The 16,408-nt window shown below is 43.3% G+C and overlaps 1 protein-coding gene across 5 annotated transcripts in view; it reads left to right on the forward strand.

The window, feature by feature from the left end:
• Positions 1–16,408, forward strand: part of LOC115764470 (mitogen-activated protein kinase kinase kinase kinase 5) — a 40,981-nt gene that overhangs the window by 21,567 nt on the left and 3,006 nt on the right. The window contains exons 2-9 of one of the 5 annotated variants that reach the window (XM_030707516.1): positions 4,962–5,382; positions 8,906–9,004; positions 9,066–9,361; positions 10,452–10,539; positions 10,613–10,676; positions 11,004–11,060; positions 12,954–12,992; positions 16,017–16,347. In XM_030707516.1, the coding sequence (XP_030563376.1) occupies positions 4,962–5,382; positions 8,906–9,004; positions 9,066–9,361; positions 10,452–10,539; positions 10,613–10,676; positions 11,004–11,060; positions 12,954–12,992; positions 16,017–16,347 (1,395 nt within the window). Of the gene's footprint in view, positions 1–4,961; positions 5,383–8,905; positions 9,005–9,065; positions 9,362–10,451; positions 10,540–10,612; positions 10,677–11,003; positions 11,061–12,953; positions 12,993–15,119; positions 16,348–16,408 lie in introns of all 5 variants that reach the window. The other 4 variants (XM_030707512.1, XM_030707514.1, XM_030707513.1 and 1 more) reach the window with 4 other exon arrangements.

The raw sequence follows: 16,408 nt of genomic DNA on the forward strand, positions 1-16,408 counted from the left end.
ATAGATATAATTATTGTTCTCTGGGGCAAAATGTTGTTATCACGCTTTTAGCTCAAATTTATACGCTAGTTAAAACTGAAATTTATTCAAAATTGATGCAGATAAAATAGTTCATCCGCATTTCACATATTATTTGCATTTGCATTTTTATGCGGGCGCACTGTCGAGGCTCATTCGAATGAAATGCAAGATTTGAGAAGAGTTCAAGGGGTCATTGGCGGCACCATAAGTTCATATGAATGTCATTCTCTCAGTCTCTCTTCATCTATCTTTCGCTCGCCTTCTCTCTCGCTCTCGCATTTTAACTCATTCCATTTACAGCACTCTCGTACACGAATAAACAATTTAAAAAGCTGACATAATGCCTGCATTAAAAGACAAAACCGACAGCGAGAAATGGCAAACATTTGTGGTGGAAAGCACGCGTTGAAACAAAAACACAACAACAACAACATGAACAACATCCACAAAACAAATGACTGCGAAAAATGCCATAAATTCGCCGCTCTCGCTTTAAAAATGACAATCAGAATTCTTGGCAATTGCTTAAAATATTAATTTCACGCACGCTGCAAATATATGTGACATTTCTTGTGGTAGGTCGCAGCCACCACGCCCACCCAGGGCAAATAATTTTCCATCAGTACATAATGAAAGCACACAGTATAGAAAATGAGGTACATATATGGCATTCCATGGCGATGTGCACCGTTTTTTGTTTGTACAAATTGAACTTATCGATTTTGGGCTGATGCTTCTGCTGTTGCTGCTGCTGCTGCTGATGCTGCGGCTACTGTCCACTTTGATTGATTATCCATATTTTTTCTCTTTTTGGTTTTTGTTTTCCTTTGCCGTGACAAATTTGATAAATTTTCACATGGCCAACTCATGTCGGGTATAAAAAAGGCTCAATAAAAACAGCAGCAGCCAAGTTGGCAACGTTTTATGTCTTTGTGCTCATCTTGACAATGACCCAGACCCCCCAATTGCTTGGCTGACACTTGAACAAGATGGCTCCCACCCCTCCCCCATCACGCACCCTTTCTGATAGTCTCGATAAAATTAATAAAAATTGCTGTGTTCGATATATCGCTAAGTTTTCTGATTTTGTTTATGCGCAGCTACTTGAACATTGCCCACTCGACAGAGTGTGTAATACGAATAGCTGGAAGTACTCGTACATTTTCTCTGTGTAATGCAAAGTGTCATTCGAGTGTGGGCGTGGCTAAAAAGCGTGACCTTAACTTTAATTTGCCTTTGCTCTCTACTCACTTTTTTATTTTGTGTCGTAATTGAATTTCATTTCGTGGACATTTCATTTGAATGTCAAGGCAAATTGAATTAGGTTCTCCGTGTGCGGCTGTCAATGCAGATTTAAGTTGTTATTGTTTGGAGATATGCTCATCCCATAGATAATATAATTTGTTATTTGTGCTTCGCAGATTCAAAGTCTTTGAGTTTTTTATAAAAGTATAAATATCATGAAATGATATCAAGCTTGCGTTTATATTTTTTGTAATTTGGCATATGAATCTGGCAACATTCTTGGGCAAAATTCATGTAAAAATGGTAGCCTCAAATATATATGTGGACTATATAGACGCAGGTCAAACTTTTCCACCCCCATAACTCGGTCAAATCTTATCCGATTTGAACACACAAACACATTCACATGCATGCATAGTTTCATGCCTCCACATTAAACTCATATTCTCATACATACCATAATACATAAACACACGTACATACATACATACATACATACATACATACATACATACATACATATATAAGTACACACACCTGTAATACATATACATGTTATGCATATACACACACAAATACATTCACATGCATGCATACTTCAATGTCAGCAGATCTAATTCAGTAACACATACATACACAAGTAAATACATACATACGTACATACAAACATACATACATGCATACACACATAAATAGATGCAAAATTTGTTAATCAAACATGAAAAATTGTCTATTTATTTCATGATTATTTTTACCTAATTTGAATATTCAGCCAATGTCATTGGTACTGTAACTTTCTATTCTTCTTCTGCCTGTTGAGTAATGTTCATGTCGGTGTTTAGCCTAATTTTGGCTCAATTAACAATTTGAGGGCAGCAATATTAAAGCGAATTCCGTGTCGGCAGCTTGTACATATATACATATATAAAAGCGTACAGAATTATCAGGTCGTTCTTTTGCACATATAAGTTAATACAAATGTGCCTTGAATGTAATTAGCCAACACTGGCAGCCAACGACAATTAAACAATGTGATTAATGTCCCATATCCATTATGCAAAATATTGAAAGCTGGCAACCAACCAGGCATCAGTCAAGGGGTTGCGACGGCCAACGGCAACCCTTTTTGTTTTGAGGTCAACCACGGAATATTGCCTGGATATAAAGTATACTGAAGTGTTTGTGTATTCGCACATAACAGTTGCTGCGTACACGGGTCGTGTTCTTGCTTATTCATGCATATGCATATGTCGGAAATTGTAACGATTATACGCCGGACACACACAGGAAACGGCATAACCCTTGGACCCTGTGGAGTAGAGGAATTTTCTTTGATCCTATGATCATTATTGGCGTTTAATGCTGCTCTGCCCATCACGCTATTTAATGGGATTTGCACTCTTCAGTACATGTACGTACTTGTACTTGTATGTTGCATAGACGCAATGCGTTGATTGTTGTAAAGGATTTTTAATTAAAGCAAATATGAAGAGTAGACATCTGGGCTCTGGCAGACATAAATCAGCTGATGGAGAGGACTCAACTAGCGCTTGAAATTGAACCGAAACTAAGTCATTAAAAGTTTGCCGTGACTTTTGCAGTTGCGAATAGAAAACTTCGCCGGCAAGTTCCATCAGAACTGGTGTAAGTCAGCGAGTGAGTGATAGCAAGAGAGAAAGATAGATAGACATTGCGAGAGAGGGAGAGACGATGCTCTTATTTGCATCTGGAGGTAGCTCCGCCCGTTGAGGAAGCCGCCGAGGCTGGCGCAGCTCATTATAAATTTGTTGATGCTGCATATCTGGGGCTTTGGCTTCTGCCTGGCAGGATGTGCTGCGCTCGTTTCCTGCCATCTGCTGCTGCTCTTCGCTCTTCGCCAGGTCCTGCTGTTATAACGCCTTGGCCATATCAGTTGGTTATTATGCAGCAGCAGTAGAAACAGCGGGAGCAGGAGTCATTTCTTTGGCATTTCATTCTCGTAGGTTTTAGCTGTGTTGCGGGCTTACGAGCCCGGGGAACTTGTCTAAAAATCACGCATAATTTATTTACCATAAACAAGATGAAGAACAAGCAAAGTCTTTGTAGGGTGGCCACAGCTCGGATGTCCTTGGACACCCACCCGGACGGAACTTACGGAGCGACAGACGAACTCGTTTATGTTGCGAAAAGTTGCTGCCTGTCATCGTTACACTTTGCACATGTGCTGCGCAATATTACGTATACGCAGAGATTGGCTGGCTGCTGCATTGCTTTCGGAATTGTTGTTCAAATTATGATGATGCTGCTGCTGGCGCTGCTTTTGGTGCAACACAATCTGAAACATTGAAATACGAAATACAAAATGCAAGCGTTGTGAAAAATTGAAAAACAACAACGTAGGGTGGCAGACCCAGACCCAAACGAGCTAAACGCGAAGAGCGAGCGCAGCAATAAAAATCGCTTTATCTTCATTAAAGCAAGCAAGATATCATTGCCAACACACACAGACACACACACACACAGGCACACACCCACCCACACTACAAGCTACAAGCTAAACAACGTCGAGCACAGTCTCTGCCGCATTGAATAATACATTCAACAAAAATAAAATAAAAGCCCGGCACAGAAAACATTGAAACAGTGCAAACGCTCAACCGCTCGAGCCAGTTGCTGTGCGCCAGCGAGAGGCAGCACAATCAAGCACACGATGCTGGGATAAAGGGTAGACTCATGTGTACACGTGCAGGAACTGCTGCACCACCTCAAGGATAAACAGTTGAGCCACCAAGTGGATACATGCATGTGGGCGGGCAAACAAACATGTGGCAGTAAGGTTCAGATGGGGGCACAGCCTTTTTAAAAGTGCATCGCACACTAAGAAATCTGACGAACGGGCAGGCAGGTGTGGTTTTTAAGTGAAGTACAATTGAGGTTAGCTAGCTGGTCCGTCCGGCTGGTCAGCTAACATAACACGGCAAATCCCCTAAAAATGATACAAATGTATACGACCAGTTGGTCGAAAGAACATCAATGTAAACATATGCTAGTTCACTTCGTGTGCCGTTTGCAAGTCAATGCTGAAGTGCAAAGGTTAAATCCACTTAAGAAACAATTGAGCCCAATTAAGATAGCGAGCATTGGATGGGATAAGTATCTGATACTATAACCGACAAATTAGGACTCAATCTAAAGATGGGATTTATTCCTAGCATACTTTAGAATATATATGTAAACTAAAAAAAGAGTGCACCGATATTTCAGACCACTTAATCACCAAACTCAAAGACGGAATTAAATAGCAATTAGGGCTGTTGCCGGTGAGAAGAGTATTTTAATATACTTGCAAGTTAACTATAGTATATTTTGCCTTTCAAAGTACACATATTGTTGAATGCGCTTCGTCGTGGCGGGGTGGGGGGTAGCCTCATTTTAATATGCGAGCGCACCAAATAAAATTTATTGAAAACGCAAAATATTTGCATGAATGAAGTTGTACAATGGGGAAAAAAGGCCGCAGACGCCGCATCTCCCGCATATCCGCAGGTGTGCAAATATGCAGGTGCACAGCTAAGGGTGCGGCATTGGGAAATGAGGGGTGGGTGGGGCGAGTAACTTTACTTTACGAGCCGATGCACACAGATTGCTTGTTTTTCTTGTGCATTTGCGAATGCACATTTTGATTAATGCCGCTTTTCAATTCTCTTGCCTTGCAGGCGAAACGGATACAGAGCAATGAGCTGGCCGCAATCAAAGTCATCAAACTGGAGCCCTCCGATGACATACAGATCATCCAGCAGGAGATCTTTATGATGCGCGACTGCAGGCACCCCAACATAATAGCCTACTACGGCTCCTATCTGCGACGCGACAAGCTGTGGATCTGCATGGAGTTTTGCGGCGGCGGCAGCCTCCAGGACATCTACCAGGTGACCGGTCCCCTAACCGAGGTCCAGATCGCCTACATGTGCCGCGAGACGCTAAAGGGCCTCGAGTATCTGCACTCCATGGGCAAAATGCATCGCGACATCAAAGGCGCCAACATTTTGTTAACCGAATACGGCGACGTAAAGCTGGCTGACTTTGGAGTCTCGGCGCAGATAACGGCCACCATCAACAAGCGCAAGAGTTTCATAGGTGAGATTGCGAAGATTATAAAACCAGGCAAAATAATACTTTGCACATTGAGCCTATAATAGCCATATCCCATGTTGATTCGTATTGTGAGTCGCCTGCGATGCGTATGCGTAATGCAATTGATTTTCCTTTCAATTGCAGCTTCGTCTTATTCATTTATAGATTTCAACAGATAGATTGAAGGGACGGGACGATGACTGTTCTATTGTTGTCTAGCTGGAGTATCTAGCATATCTTGCAAATATTTGCTGTCAACGTGTGTGTAAATTGTTGCCACAGCAACGTTCGCTTTTGTGTTTGCTGCTCGATTTATGCAAATGGAATAGAACGATTTTTTTTCTGACTGAGATGTGAGATATGTGGTGAACGTAAGCATATTTTTGCAGATCTCTCAACAAACATTAGTAGCTGGACAGGGAAGGCAAACAGCAAAAGAAAATTCCACTCGGGCGGGCCGTACTCGATAGATTGACAGACAGTCCGCATCCATTCGGATAAAGTGCTTATCATTATGTTTCTGTTATGTTCACACACATAGTTGCTAAGAAAAGGACTCTTTTTCTGTCTCTCTCTCTCTCTCTCTCTCTCTCTCTCTCTCTCTCTCGCTCTCTCTCTCTCTCTCTCTCTCTCTCTCTCGCTCTCTCTATCTCTCTCTCTCTGGCAGTAACCCCAATTGCTTTCACGCTCTTAAACACTTACACAACAGCTGTCAGAAATAACGCGCAAACAAATAAGCATAAAGACCACAATACAGAAAAAAATATTGCTTTAGAAGAAAGTGTCCGAATATGAGATTCCCGCTCTCATACAAACATATACGAAAAAACATTATAACATTTTGAAATGGGAACAGGGTATGATAGAAGGCAACAGTCTGAAAAAAGCAAGGGAGAATTAAATAACTGCAGGCACAAGTACAAATAGAAGTAATAAGAATAATAATGTGTTTTATATAAATAAAAATCTCCACTAAAATGTGCCAAAAGCACGACATAAGCGATAGAGCGAGACAAATGGAGAGAGAATTAGAGTAAGGAGGAAGGAAGAGGGCGAGAGAGAGAAAGCGAGGGTGAGTTAAGGGCATTTGGAACAATTCAATTTAAAAAGAAAATATCAAATGCAGACATGAAGCAAGCCCAAATGGGAAAATAGGGAGCTGCGCCATGCAATATGAGGTAGCAATGTTCTGTTGGAAAAAAACGGGCTTGAGTCAGGTAAAGGTAAAGGTGGGCCGTTGCGGATTGAGGCATTGTTAGGCGCCCGCTGTGCGGCTTCAGCTCCCATTGAGTTTTCATTTTGTTGCCAAACTCCTGACCGACAGAAAATAATTTCTTAAAAATGTCCCTGTGCGCTGGCCGCCTTATTTGTGCGACTTCTTTTGTCGGACTTGCAACATTGAGTGCCTTTTCCTTCTGTTATCTGCTTATATTTCAACACTAATAGATTTCTGCTGCGATGCGTAAAGCTGCTTTCAGCACAACCATTTCAAATCAAAGACAGGACTTGGCTTTCAAATGCTTTTTCCAACTACTTTAAGTTCTAGGGTCACACAGGGTTACAAGAATGCGTCGTATACGTAATTTATATGTCAATAACAATTTATCAGTGACTATAGCCATTGTCCCTCGTCCATCCCATTGCAATAACGAACTATGGACAGATTTCAGATATATGTATACTAGGATGTATGTATACTAGGATATATACATCTGATCTGAGCATCAACAGCCGGTCCAGTCCGCCTGACTGTCTGTATTCCTGGATTGAAATATATCTTATTGCATACCATATGCAGATCAGGTTTAGTTCCAAATCGGTAGTATCGAATATCAGGGATGAAAACTATTTCACCTTTGAGATAACTTTTGCGATCTTTGAAATTTAGTTTGAAGCCGATCGGATGGTAAACACAAAAGTTTATTGCAAATGATTTTCGCAGTTTTTCTACATTTGCGGGTGGTATTCCCCAAAATCCAGCTAGTAACATTTTCGACTTCGTAGCTCTTACGGTTTAGGCTATGCGTTAAGCAGTCAATCAGTCATTCAGTCAATCAGTTGGAAGTCAGTTTTATGTATAGAGATAACAGCTGCTTGTTGCCTCACTTTTTCTGGTGGCCCTTAACCAGTTTCATTTGTGGGGTTATTTAACTCCTCTGAAGATGTCAGTGAAATGGGCGACATTTGAGCTGTGATTGCAATAAAAAGGCGAAGCTGCGACGAGTTGCTTTTATGTCGGCAAGGATTTATGCTGAGCTTGGACCGGAGCAAAGATGGGTTAAGTTTTAATGTGCTGGTGGCTGTCGTAAAAACCTTAACGCTTGCGCAGAAATTTTGAGATTTAACCCAACCAGACAATTTGTCGCTAAATATGAGCGCAATTATATTTATGCTTCCTATAAATTTATAGGAATTGCCAGCGCCAGTCGTTAATAATTTGAAGACTACTCAAAGGAAGCTAATAGCTCATTGCGCTCCATATCCTTGCTGCACTTTCTCAAGTCGAGCATTAGCGAAAAATCTCACATGTCAATTGCTGTGGCAGCGACAACGCCCTAACGAGTGCTGCCAGGACTCTTGGTATGCTGCAAATGGCAGACAACAGCGGGCCGGGTGGGCGGTTCTTGTATCGGGGATATGTAAGCGACATTTGACAACGAATCTGAGGCGCAGACGATTGTCTCTGGCTGTGACTGGCTGTTTGGGGTTGTGTCTGCAGTTGGCGGCAAACAATGTGACGGCGCTTACTGCTATCATCTCGAGTGCTGCTTCAATATGACATTGTTGCTGTGACAAATGTGGTGATAAGCACACATACATACTTCTGTGTGTCTGGCTGTCTACCGTTGTGTCTGCATATGAAACCGCAAGCAGAACAAATAAAACACAGACGGACGCACGCACACACACATTCACACATTGTCAATAACAAGGGATAGCTGCAGGACAACGCGGACGAACCACAGTTGCCAGATGTCGTTTTATTATTTAATAAAAAACATAAGTGTGCTGATGCTTGTGTTTAGTATCATTTAAAAGTCAGCTGCAACAAACGACTCAACGACGAAACGACGCAACGACTCAGCGCCATCATCGTTGTCATCCTCGTTATCACCTTCTTGCAGGATGGGCCTGAGACTTGGCAGCTCGGCAGTTTTTACAGCTTGCGCCTGGTTAGATGCTCTCTCTCTCTCTGTCTCTTCGTTGCTTGCCGACTGTGAATATCAGAAATAAGAGAATATCAGGGTGTCTGTTAGTCGCGCAGTCCCGGCTAGAATCGCGCAATTAACAAACTGGCTGTCACTTTATGTCCGCATATCTCACTTTTTAATTAAATTGTGCACCAACTGTCACATCTAGCCAGAGCATTAACTGCTGAATGTGGAATATGGCATGGCCAATGTCAATTGACATTAAATATAATTTAAATCCTTATGCACGTGGCTTAATTCAGTTAAACACATACAATTGCTGACCTTGGCGTTTGACTAAACAGTAACTTATCTATTTTCATTGCTTTTCACAGGCACCCCCTACTGGATGGCGCCCGAGGTGGCCGCCGTGGAGCGCAAGGGTGGCTACAATCAACTCTGTGATATTTGGGCCTGCGGCATTACGGCAATTGGTAAGCAGTCGTTGTGATCAAAGAGTATTGCATTCATTGATTACATTTGCTTCCTTTACAGAACTGGCTGAGCTGCAGCCGCCCATGTTCGATTTGCATCCAATGCGCGCCCTGTTCCTGATGTCAAAGAGCGGTTTCAAGCCGCCGACACTGAGTAACAAAGACAAGTGGAGCCCAACGTTTCACAACTTCATCAAGACCGCACTGACAAAGAATCCAAAGAAGCGCCCAACCGCCGAGCGGCTGCTGCAGCATCCCTTTGTTCAGAGCGAAATGCCGCTGCGTGTCGCCAAGGAGCTACTCCAGAAGTATCAGAGCCCGAATCAGCAATACTACTATCTTGATGGCGACGAGGAGGTGAGCATGCCCACAGCAGCAGCACCAGCAGACCGACGGCCCAAAGCCACTTGGCACCTTCTACGTAATTTATTTGCTCTTTTAGCGCTGCTTCGCTTGCTGCTGCCCCAGTTATATTTACTTAGTTTGCCTTGTGTGCGCGCTGCCATTGTGGGGCAAGTCCTGAAGATTTAGTGCCCCATTAGACACCTTGAAGCCTAATTTAAGGCAGGCTCCCGAAGGCGACCGCCTAAATGATTTGCTAGACCACAGAATCAAAATGGCGCAGAGTGCAACAGAGCGAGTTTTTAAGATTCTTATAAAGCTAGACGATTAATAATAAGGAATTTGTTTTATTGGCGCGTCCCTTGGCTGCACGCGTCCAAAAGATTACAAACACTTGCTTCCTATATTATCCCCATATCCATTCGATAGAGTTGGACCTTGCGTCTCTTAACATTTGAACAAATATTCATTCATTCACAAATCCAGCAATTAACAACTTGCTGCAGAATCTTCAACCGGTTGAAGAAGGGATTTCGCTTGTCCTTTTCCTACTGATTCTAAATATTTCACATTGTTGACGAGGGGCAGTCCATTAATGGCGCCGTCTAGACGCAAAGTCCAGGGGGTCCTGGACAAACTCGTGTCTAACAAATGCAAATTTAATGAAGGACCAATTTAAAAAGTCATTTTGTGTGTTTGGTTGTGCGGCATGTCAACTCATAAATCTTCAATTTGTTTGGATGTTTTCAAAAACTTTTCGCTGCCAGTCACCGTGTTTGGCATGCTAAGAGGAGGGGGGTGGGTGGTGGGGTGTGGGGGGTTAGAGATTGCCGCTTACTTGGCTGTTTGCAGTCAACTTGCATTATGCGTATATTCAAATTTTACTTAGCGCCAAGTTTGCGTTTGAGCCAAGCGTAACGCATGGCTCTTCAGCTCTAGAGGCTCAGTTTTAAAAGAGCCAAATATGATTTTGATTTATGAGATTTTATCGCAAACTGAAAACTTTGTCACTGCCAAACGGCGATGGCTTCGCCTCCAGCTCTTAAACTAACTTTCGCTTACCGAACCGTCTTCTCTATGCTCCTTGCTTCTTTCTCCCACACAGACGGTAGCCGGCGTACCGCAGCGCATTGCCAGCAAGATGACGTCGCGTGCCAATGGGGTTCCGGCGCAGAACCACACGCTCAAGACAGGCAAGTTGCAAGACCTATGAAAAGAAAAACTCCCAGTTAATTACATTTTGTCTTAAAAACCCCCGTTCCACAGGCATGGCGACAAATTCGACGTGGTACGAGCGATCTTCTAGTCCCGAGACGTTGCCCAGCGACATGTAAGTTGGCCCAATCCATATACAGACAGTTATATATATATAAATATGTATATATATATTTTTTTAAAAGTCGGGTTGCCTGAAACTTTGCTATTGTTTTTTTCTTTCTGAGTTAATTAAGATTCGCTTTTGCTACCTTTTTTATAGCTTCTTCAGTTTTTGTTCCATTTATAATTCAGTTAAACTCTCTCTCACATACACACACACACACATATCTATACACACTCTTACAGATACTATTATATATTTAATGTTGTCTTATTCTTGGTCCCATCATGTATCTGCCTCTTGCTCACACACACTGTTTCCCTCTCTATTTACTTATAGTCAACAGCCAGTGCGACCCAGAGCCAGCGGCACTTTGATTATGAACATGTCCTTAAGGTTAGATTAGCTTCTTTAGCGTGCCTGGAGTGCTTGATATGCAGCTGCTTCATCTGCTGCTGCTGCTGCTGCTGCTGCTGCATTTGCATTGTAATCAAATTTATGCCTGCCACTTTTTGTGGGATCGCGGCGACGCCCGCGGTGTGTGCGCTTAATGTCATTTAGCTGGCGCCAGACGCTGCCTGGCCTTGTCTGGCTGCGCTTCCTTGTAGCCGCAGCTTGCCACAGCCGTTTGCTTCATTTAGCAGTCTATTTGACACACTGTGTGGCACACAGCACGATTTCTGGTCGAGCACGCGCCTTTGGTAATTTGTTCGGTCTACACACATATCCTGCACACACACACGCACAATTTGGTGTGCTGGCAATTGTCAGGCGTGCTGCACGTATGCTGGAGCTGTGCTTACTTTTGCTGCACACACGCAAACGTTTCATAGTTGGAATTTCGCGCTCGCGCTTAGTTAGCTCTACGTGCTGGGAACTACTCTGTGCGAAATAATTGTTACCTAGGCAACCTAGTTTGATGGATGCGTATTTCCCAGCGCAACGCTGCAATTAGCAGCTGCCTGCAAGGGCGGACGCACAAAAGTATGCTATACAATAATAATAAGCAGCAATAGAATTGCAAATTACACACGCATACAGCATGCACCCACGCGCAGCAGGAAACGGATTATCGCAGATTAAATACTCTATCCACATATACCAGTAGAATAAGTAGATTGTAAATATTCATACAAATTTAATTTAAGTTGTTCCAGATAATAACAGAAAAATTAAAATAAAGCTAAACTTAATAATAATAAAAAATAACTTCCCTAAAAATATCGTGCAGAAGGGAACAAATCGGACTCGTCTGTGGGTACTAACCAATAATATAGTTTCTTTTGCTCTTACATTTCGTTTGATTTTACCCCTCGTAAAAGGGGAAATCAATATTTTAACAATTAACACGCGCACGTATACGCCACGTTATACCGAATTAATGCGCGCTATTTGTCATTCACAACGATGACATTGTCGGGTAGCTGCTGTGATAGGTGATAGGTGCCTTACCTTTAAGGATTGCCATCTATGCAGATACACATATGCGTTTGCCACTTGCACAACTGCTGCCTCCCTTTGCTGGGCGACCCTGTCAAATTTGTCCTGCTTACTTTTTTATTGATGCCATAAAAATCGACAGCGTCAACTTTTATGTACTTGTATAAAACGCTTACCCCACCGAAGAGTGCCAAGTGTATTGGCAGAGTGCCACGCCCTCGCTCTCGTCCTCGCCCACGCGGATCGAATGGCGCCCAAAAAGTTTGTGCGGGCGACACATTTCCTAATGTTATTCTTTTGTGGACTTTTAGGCTGCCGCCGAGGGCGACCCGACAGCAACAATAAATGCGCAAAGAACAATAAACATCATTAGAGCCGAAAGAGCACTGAAAATATTAGCCAATTATTTTAGTCTTTTATTTTTTGTGACTTTTCTGCTTTTTAATAAGCCTATTTGGGGTTATCCTTCAGTTAAGTGCTGGAAAATATGATGCTAAACAAATTATGGCCTTTTGAAAATAAGTTAATTTGTGTTTAATTAGCCCTAACAGCATCCTTTTTTTCGTTGATTTCCATTTAACGGCGCTATGACATTTTCCCGCCCGTTTTACAGTTACAGCTGCAAATAACAGTTAACGATTTTCAGCATATGCAAAACACAATTTTCAAACCAAATTTATTTACAAGTTATGACAGTTGCTTGACTTTTTGTTTTGGTTTTATTATTGAAAATGTTTTTACACTTTTTAAACTAATTTTCTTTTTGTTTCTACTGGAATCTTAACAACGATTTTTTATTCTTTTATTTTCGTTTTCTTTTCGTATATTTTTTGTGTTTGATTTTTGTAGGAGCCTCTTACAATATATTGATGAGGAACTAAAGTTAAGGTAACTACACCAAATCATTTCTTTTGTGAAACAAACAAAAAAACCAAAACTTAGATTTAGCTGGGCAAATTAACTAAGCAACACGACACTTACTACCTCTCAAGCCCCCCACACATACAATATCATATAGACAATACGCACATAGAAACATGTTTGCAAAGCTCAACTAACTGGTGAAGTTTCCTACACACATGCATAGACACCTATCCACACACACAGATACACCGAGACAACGACTCCTTAGAGTCAAATTTGAGTTTCCCTCTTGTCTCCTACTCCCTCCCTCCCTCTTTTTTTCTCTCTCTCTCTCTCTCACTGTCTCTAATTATCATCTGTGGCTGGCCATTGTTAGTTTGTTTTTAACTTAACCCCACTTACTTTGTGTCTATTTTTTTTAACTCCCCTTTTCATCTATTTATTTACTGTCTTTATTTACAAGTCTCTGCAGTCCTTGCCTCTTTTTTGTTTGGTTATTGTTTGTCTGGGCTCTGTTGAAAGATTCTGTGCGTATACGTAATATGCATTTGTCTGAGGAGCATAATACGTATACGCACAGCGTGCTCGCTCGATAACTGAATTATGCGTAGACCATAAAAATAAAGATTCAACCGACAGACGAAAACAATTCTCAACTAATTTCTACAAACATGCGATCATACGGAATTTAACGAGTCCGTACGTAAAGACATACGCATCCGTCCGTAGTCCGAACCCTTTTTACAACTTTCCGTCTATTGTTTATTTGATGCGTGCGCAAAGAGTTGTCCACACATTGCTTTTATAGTTATTATTACTCTTATGGCCGCTGCTAACTGGTGCCAATAATCCCAGGGAAGACCTTTATTTATTCGATTGCTTGCCACCCCATAAAAGGGCACCACATTTGTATTGTCTTATTATATTTTACCAAATGGCATATGGCATAAATAAATAAGAATAACGGGGAGACCTATTAGGGTAATTATGCTCCGGCATAGACACAGCCAGTTCTTCCGCGGGCGTTTATTAAACAGAGCTGAAAGCTTGTTAAAATATGCGCACAAGCGTCACTTTTCCGTTTGCCAAAAGACATTAAAATTCCAAAAGTAATATTACATAAATACCCGCAGCTCACCCAAGTTCTGCACTCGATTGCTAATTGATGAATTGATGAATTGTGAGCTGTGGCATGTTCAGGAGCAACAAATTGCAATTATGCTGGCAAAAAGGAAAGGACAGTACTCAAAACTGATTTGCAAATGAACAGACAGCCACTTGCCTCGTCTCCCCTCCTACCCTAGCACACACACCCGCCCTTGAGCAGCTGGTGAGATATTTCATAGAGAATTGCAGCTCTTTTTGTTTTCTTTTTTGCTGCTGCTTGCTTCAATTCATTTCATTTCGAATATTGCTGAAATTTTTCATTTTTTTAAGAATTAATTTTCTCCGTGTGCTGTGCTCTGTTTTGTATGTTTCGGTTTCCATTTTCTGTGCATTCATGTGCGAGGCTATTTTCTATTCGTGTAGCTGTGTGCGTGTGCGTTTCTGTGCATTTGCCTGTGTATCTGTGTGTGCGTATTTGTGTGTGTGTGTGTGTGTGTGGAATGCGTATTTGTTTTGTGCACAGTTTTGCATCTCATGCATAATTTATGGCATTCGCATTACCTTATTTATTTATATTGCGTCACATAAGACCAGTGCGTATTTTATTATAGAAACCATTCCTAGTCCTGTCTCTATTTCGCGGTGTTGTCCAACCTATTCGAATGCATGTGTTCCACACTAACAACAACAACAACAACAACAACAAAAACCACTACAACTAAAATAACAACAACATAAGCCAACACATATATCCACGGGAGATTCACCCAGGCACACCCACACACATACGCAGTCTTTAACCCATCTGGAATGCAATTCTGTCCACCCTCCCACTACACGTCCAGTCTGAAGCTGCACGCAACAACAAAACAACACCTTCGGCTCACTCCACGAACACAAATCCTCGCCCCTAGAGAGGCCTACAAAGTGATAGTTGTGCGTTTATCAAGAAGCTCAAACACTTTGGCTTTCTTTTTCTTTCTCTTCCCACGCGGATCTCTCTCGCTCTCTATCCCTATCTTTCTCTCGCTGTGTCGCTCTTAGAGCAACTTTGCCATTGAATGACACCAAAGATTCGGCACTTAGTGCCGAGTGCAGCTGCTCCAACAATTGCGTCGCTGGAGGCGGCATCGTCAGCGGGGGCGGTGCATCGACAAATGGGGGCTACAGCGGGGCTGGCGCAGGCAGCAGCAACAGCAGCGCCGGCGGCATCATCAGCGGCGGTGGCGGCAGTGGAAACAGTGGAGGCCATCATTACCACCACCATCAACATCATCATCAGCAGCAGCATCATCATCATCATCACTCCTCGGTCACGGGCAGCGGCACCGGCACCAGCATAGCCAACGTCGTCATAGCCACTCAGCACAACCACCACAACCACAACCAGAACCACCAGCACCACCATCACCACCTTAACCAGCAGCAATCAACCACCGCACTGACCACATCCAGCACCAGCAGCGCCTTGGCCTCCAATTTGAATTCGAATCTGAATCCCATGAGCATCTCCGCCTCGTTGGTCTCCATGCCGAGCCTAAGCGCCTATCTGGGCCTCTCCAATTTACGCACCACCAGCATTGGCGATGGCGATGGCGACAACGACATCAATCTGGACGTCGACATTGCCATGAATAATGCGACTCCCAGCGGCGGTCCGATTGCGTCGTCTGGCTCGTCTGCTGCTGCTGCTGGCGCCGCCGGCGGCTGTGCCTCTGGGTCGGCATCAACTTCAGGCGCTGGTTGCTCCGCCTCCGCTGCGCACTATCTGCGCAATAGCAGCAACTATCGCTCGGCGGCGGCTGCGGTATCTTCAGCCGCGTCTCATGGTGGCGACGGCCATGGGCTTGGGTTGCTTTCATCGCTCGCATCCGGCAGCACATCAGCAGCAGCGTCATCCGCATCCTTTTATAATCGCCTCCTACTACTCGATAATTCCAGCGGCGATGCAGTCGGCGGCAGTGGTGGCGGCGGCGGCGGCAAAGGCAGCAATGGCCTGGACAGGCACGAGGCGATTGCCACGCCCCCGGCTAGCACACAGTCAGCAGGCGATGGCTTCTTGCATTCCAACAGCGCTTCAACCAGCTCTGCAGCGGCGGCGGCGGCAGCTGCTGCATCTGCATCGTTATCTGGCGCCGGCGTCACAGCCAGCAGCTCAACGCATGTTTACCAAAATCTGCTGCGTAGCGCCAGTGAAGTCCTAGAGTCATCCCAGACGGACGCGACCGGCAGCGAGAACAGCAACTGTGATTACCGAAGCGAGAGCAACCAGGTGAGTATCTAAAGCTGATTGAAGAGTAGATGGAATGATTTCTATGTTGTGTACGGTATAA

The sequence above is a fragment of the Drosophila novamexicana genome, unplaced genomic scaffold (assembly GCF_003285875.2).
Source record: "Drosophila novamexicana strain 15010-1031.04,08,12 unplaced genomic scaffold, DnovRS2.1 tig00000858-arrow-arrow-pilon, whole genome shotgun sequence".
NCBI classification, from domain to species: domain Eukaryota; kingdom Metazoa; phylum Arthropoda; class Insecta; order Diptera; family Drosophilidae; genus Drosophila; species Drosophila novamexicana.